This window comes from Eublepharis macularius, chromosome 1 (assembly GCF_028583425.1).
Source record: "Eublepharis macularius isolate TG4126 chromosome 1, MPM_Emac_v1.0, whole genome shotgun sequence".
Classification (NCBI taxonomy): Eukaryota; Metazoa; Chordata; class Lepidosauria; order Squamata; family Eublepharidae; genus Eublepharis; species Eublepharis macularius.
In genome coordinates this window covers 213057565-213063564 of record NC_072790.1, presented here as the reverse complement: position 1 = coordinate 213063564, position 6000 = coordinate 213057565, and the positions used below count along the sequence as shown (strand labels likewise).

At 43.2% G+C, this 6000-nt stretch overlaps 1 protein-coding gene across 1 annotated transcript in view; it reads left to right on the top strand.

Moving 5' to 3' along the window:
* The first annotated feature begins 4504 nt into the window (after positions 1-4504).
* The window catches only part of PNPT1 (polyribonucleotide nucleotidyltransferase 1), a 42624-nt gene continuing 41128 nt past the window's right edge, over positions 4505-6000 (top strand). The window contains exon 1 of the mRNA XM_054997955.1: positions 4505-4710. Coding sequence (XP_054853930.1) covers positions 4511-4710 — 200 coding nt within the window. The 5' untranslated portion in view covers positions 4505-4510. The remainder of the gene's footprint in view (positions 4711-6000) is intronic.

Sequence of the window (6000 nt, the reverse complement as noted above, 5' to 3'; positions counted from 1 at the left end):
TCAGTCCCTGGCATCTCCATTTAAACCAGAACTACACATTCAGCAACCAACAATGGATTCCCAAACTCTTGTTTGCACAACGATCCTCGCATCAGTTAGGACCATCCTCAAAGGCCTGGCTCTGTTTCACCCCATTTCAGCAGTAAGGTGGGTGACTATCAAAGACAGCATCCTTCCTCCAGACCTCCTTTCCTGCAGGTTTGTCCAATCCCTCCCTTGTTAAGTTTTAGGCACCAGGCAGAAATGTTTTTGTTCCCAGGCATTTGTGAATGGTTAGTAAATGGACCTGCCTTTTTTGCTGTTTCAGTTATTAATAACGATATACTGCTATTGGTGTTACCTACTTGCATTTGGAGTGTGGGGCTTGCAAAATGGCCCTTCAGGGTTATCAAGATATATCAGAAAGCATGCTGACATGGTACAGTTCCACCCTCTGCTCTCCTCATATTGAGGTCTGGCCTATACTTGTAGACAATGAGGTGGTAGAGTCCTGAGCTGGTACCATGTTTGTACCATATCAGCCAGACCTTTCTCCATACTCTGACTAGGGTACAGATAAGAGGATTTATTTTAACCCTGAATTTCTATGATGCCAGGTCCTATTTGCTGGGTATTGGTCATCACCCAGTTCAAAACCAGACTATAGCAAAGCTTGAGTTAATCACGCCTTGTACATCCGAGTAAGCACAACAAATTTGTTTTGCCTCTTATGTTAAGGCTATATCAGCTAAATGAAAATATGTTGTTAATCTTTCACCAACCTCCAGAAATGTCAGGAAGACAGTCTCTAGCAATGACTCTCCCAGCAGTTTTAGGTATTTTCATAAAAAACAAAATAATTAGGATTGTTCACATTAACAGGCAGATAACAGGAAAGCACATGGTTTAACTGGCTAACTTATGCCACCTGCTGGTAGAAAAAGGCAACTGTGAAACCTCTGATATTAGGTACTGTATTCATAGAATCACAGAATCATAGGGTTGGCAGGGTCATCTAGTCCAACCCCCTGCACAATGCAGAATGAGCAGCAGAATGTAGCCCAGCTTCTGTGTGGATAAAATGAAAAATGGGAGGAGGATGTTGGAAACTGCTTTTGGCAAGAATAGAAGGGTATAAATATCTTAATAAATATTAAGGGCAGTAATCATTCCAGATTATGAAAGGCACACCTGTAGGCAGGGCTGCCAAGAGAGGGGGACTAGGGGACAAAATTCCCAGGACAATGACATCACTTTGGGTCAGCTGGAACACTAGGGGAATTTTTTAAAGTTTAAATTGCCCTCGGCGAAAATGGTCACATGGCCGGTGGCCCCACCGCGATCTCCAGACAGAGGGGAGTTTAGATTGCTCTCCGGCAACTCCGTTTCACCATGTTCCTGCTGAAAAAAAGCCCTGCAGTGAATGCATTTTTTTAAAAAAAACTTTTCATGCAGTTCTACTCTCAGACACTAGGAACAGAGCACAGCGATCAGACAGAGCGGAATAAGACCTCCTGGTCAGTAGAATTTTTGTTTTGTTTTTTTGCAGCCAGTGTTTTGTTTTTTAAAAAGCTCACCATGTACTGTGAAGTGCAAGGAGACTGAAGGGAAATGGAAGTTGCTAAGCCTATCATCCAACCTCCTATGTGTTCATTCCTCTCAACCCACTTTTTAATTATGCTGTTTGTCCCCTCCCCTTCCAGCCTCATTCCTTATCATCTCTTCTCAGACTGGAAAGTTTAAAAAAGCATACTTAACAGTAGAACAGAAAACCTCTATTCCTATTATAAACAGAAAAGGGCGGGAGGGTGATCAAGTTAATATTTCCCAAGAATCAATAGATTCCCCTTTTTCTGCCCTTAACAGGCATAGTGGATAACAGTGACTATCTTAGTTCCCGTTTATATCAAAGCAAACAATACTCTAGCTTAACTCTAAATAGCTCCATGTTCCGTAGGCAGTATACTCTTGAATGCCAGTTTTGGGTGGCAATTGTTTGGGGTGGTTGTTGCCTTTATGACTTACTGGTGAGAAACATCTGACTTGCCAGTGTGGGAAATAGAATACTGGACCTCCCCTGTGATTCTACATGACTCTCATTTTATTCTTATGAAAGGTATAGGGCATGGAGTTATCCTGTCCACATTTTTACAGAGGGGATTAAAATATTATTCACTGAACCCACTGCTTTCTCTGCATCTTTAAGCATGCTACTGAATTATTCAAGTCTGTGGGAAGAAAGGAGATTGCAGTTTTTTTAATACTGAGGGAACATTTTTTCCAGAATTTAGTCTGTGCTGAAAACAAACTCTTAGGCTAAGCCCTACTGAGTTCTTGACACAAATAGAAATTAGAAAATTAGAGGGGTAGCCATGTTAGTCTGTTGTGGCAACCCCAAAAAGTGCCACCCATTAAGACAAAGGTAATAGAGGTATTGTAGTTCAAGCTTTTATGGTCCGATGCATGAATTGAATCCTCAAAATGCAGATTTTATTATATGTGTGGGGGGAAATGTGTGTGAGTTCTTCTATATTTTAGTTGCACACTCTTGCCATTTCAGATGTTTCTTGCACCTCCATCCAGACACATTTGTACCTATTGATGTTAATTATCCTATTTCTTATCTAATAAAGTCTGCATTTTTCTGCTACTCCTTTGTTCTTCTCTCCAAGGATGTTCTATTCTGGGTCTCTGGACTCCCTACTTTGTCCCAGTTGTGGAGCAAAATGACACTTACTTTGAAAAGTACTTTCTTCCAAGGAAATTGTTACAACCCTTACTTTCTCTTGGGTAGATTTTACCTTTAATCTTTCCCTTACACCCTCTGGGTAGATTGCTCCCACGAGGAATATTATATGCCAATATATTTTATTTAAATTTTCCCTTTGGTAACGTGCCTAAGTGTCAGGCTCCTTCGTCGTTCTATGTGGCCCTGAGAGTAGGAATGGGATATAGCAATGACAGCTACTCTGGGATATAACAAAACAAAATAAACTTTTATTTTTTCAAGAAGCGTAATGGTTTCATAAAAGTAGTTCTTGGTTCTTAAAGTTACTTCATTTAAACTCATTCACACAGATCTCTTCTAAGGCTTCACACACAGCCTCTTTCTCTGACTCAATATTTCTCACAGACGTGCTTAAAGTTACTCAGGCAGCACACAGCTAGCCTGCTTTCTTCTGACTCAAACTTTCTCTCAGAACTGCTTAAATTTACTCAGGCTGCACACAGCTTGCCTGCTTTCTTCTGAACGTTCTTTCTCCACTCTGTCTGAAACTGCATTCACTCCGCCCACACTCTCAGTCATCAACCAATCATATCACTCAAGTCATCCCTGTCTTTCAACCCCACTCTTCATCTGCCTGACACCAATCATTTAAAGACACATGCACACATTTACTTGAAATCATTACAGAAACATAGTAGGATCTTGCTTGTGGACAGAGGCATTGCTGAATTTGTACAGGGAATGTAGCAAAGTGGCAAGAAAAATCGTAACATTAATTCCTCTTGTAGCCAATTGTGGTAAAGGAATAACTGAGCCATACAAAAGTTCCAATTTAGAATCAACCAGAGAGCGGGAAACTTATTATACATATAGAATGTCCATTTCCATGATTTCAAGCTCAGTAGCAAGCCATAATGCACTGTGTTGGCAAGTACTGCTGAAAATGTGTATCTCTGTAAATGAGACTTTCACAGATATACTGCGGATATGCATGGTGTGCATGCCAGGAACCACGATCAACTGTATCTCATTCTAATGAATGTCTTTGATGAAGGGAATTCAGGTAATACCTCGTTAATAACTTTCACGCACTTTTCTCAAAATATCTGGACTAGAATTTAAAAATAGAGTTGCAGAGTTGTTCTTTTAAATTGACCCTGCTCTTGAACCTTTAACTGCAATCTAGCGACAAAAACCCTCAGCATCTTAGGCTCCTGAGAAAGGCACGTGCTTTTATTATGATAAAATATAAAGTATTAGTAGTAATGCCTGAAACTTGTTCAGAATAATTTCATGTTGGTAACCTGCAGATCCACTAATAATCTTGTTGATCTCTAAGGTGCCGCTGGACTCAAATCCTTTTAAAACCGGTTGTTAAAAACGAGGCAACTAAAACCGGTTGACGTTTTCATTTTCAATGAAAATGAATAGAAGAAACAGTTTTCCTTATGAATGCATGTGCCATACGCCTTCTTTACATGTAACCATATTCTGATCGAGCAAAGATAATGCGAATGGGACCTCACCGCATCCCAGACAGCGACGATCTAAGGAGACCTGTGGAATGCCCCACACCAGCCAGCAGAGGGCGAGAGCGGGCCGCCGCGCATCACTTGGGCGGCCTCGGAATCGAAAGCGAACCTTTCGGCGTGTCGCTCCGCCCACTCATTCCCCGTTCATTCGTTTCTCCCTCTTCCGCAGCGCTCGGCAGAGCGACCAATGACTTTCGAGCTTGTTGCGGGCAGCCAATCAGCTCGCGATTTGGCGCGAGGCTTTCCCCCTTTGCCGGGTGACGCCGGCATCATGGCCGCCGCCTGTTCGGGCTGTGGTGGGGGACTGAGACGGAGGACAGCGGCGGCGTGGGTGGCCTTTGCGGGAGCCGCGGCCATGGGACCCTGGCTGCAGAGAGCGGGCTGCCTTCGGCTGGCGCGGTCGGGTCTGACGAGAAGCCGGTGGAGCTGTGCCGGAGAGCGTAAGGCGGTGCCTGTAGATGTGGGGAGCAGGTAAGGGGGTGTGCGATTGGGGTGAAGGGCGGTCTTCCCGTTCCTGGCAAGCAGAGGGCCTCCCTTTCCGCCCAGGTGTGGTTCAGCTCTGCCAGGGAATCTGTTGTCATCGCTGAATCCAGGAATATGTTCAGTGGATCGTAACGGGGGGGGGGGGAGCGTCTGACCACGTGCAAAGTGCCTCGGTTGAGCAGCCCCAGCCTTGCAAAGTAGTAGTAAAGCAGAGCATTTCTGAGAACGTGCAGAAGTTCTTCCCTTTGTTGCTGTGCAACTCTGGATTTCTGAGCTTTTAAGCATGTGCAGTGCTTTTCTATTCCCGCTGAACACCTGTAAGTTTGTGAAGCAGCTAGCGTACTTTCTATCCCACTGCGCAATTGCAGGTTTGGGGAGTAGTAATAAAAACATTTCTGAGTATAAACAGATTGTTTTTTGCTTATTACAAAGCAGCGGGTTGTTTAAGTTTTATCCTGCCTCTCCTCTAGCGAATTTCAGTCAATACCCGCTCCTGATATTTTATCATCTCATCGATCCAGTGTAATAGTTTAGGTAGGTTAGACTAAGGCTGGCCCAAAGTTACCCACAGCCTTATACCTGAGCGTGGATTTGAAGTTTCTTTGAAGTTACCCAACCAATACATCTTATCGGCTTTCTCAATTATAGTTTTGTGAAGTAGTAATTAAAAGAGCACTTCTGAGCATAATTTGTATGCCTTTATTTCAGCACTGTAGCCCTAGGAAGTAGTAATGCTTCTGAGTATGTCTTTGCTTCATCATCACAGAACGAGGGCTGCCTTTCTATATATGTTTATTATTACTTCCTTTTTTTCTCTCCACTTTTCTCCTCAGTGGAGATCCAAAGTGACTCACATCATTCTCCTCTCCTCCATCTTATGCTCACCACAACCCTATAATGTAGATTAGACTGGGAATTTGTGACTGACCCAAAGTCCCCTGGCAAGCTTCCATAGAGATTTTTGAACATGGGTCATAGTCCATCACTCTAGCCACTATACTACACTAGTTGTCATACTGGTTTTAAGGGAAAGGGGTTTCAAGAGAACTGGCTTTGTAGCTGGCTTAAACCCTGACAATTCTCCTCAGAAATTAAGAATCCTCTCTCATGCCTCTTATGTATGTCTTCTGAGCCATGCTGCAGTGGCTTCTCTTTCCTATGAGTTTGTGCTTCTACACAAGACACCTGGACGCATGTTCTTCAAGTGTTGGTTACTGCAAGTTTACCTAGGAAGTGTAGTGTTACAAAGAATAGCTGCCTGGGAGAGAAATGATTCTC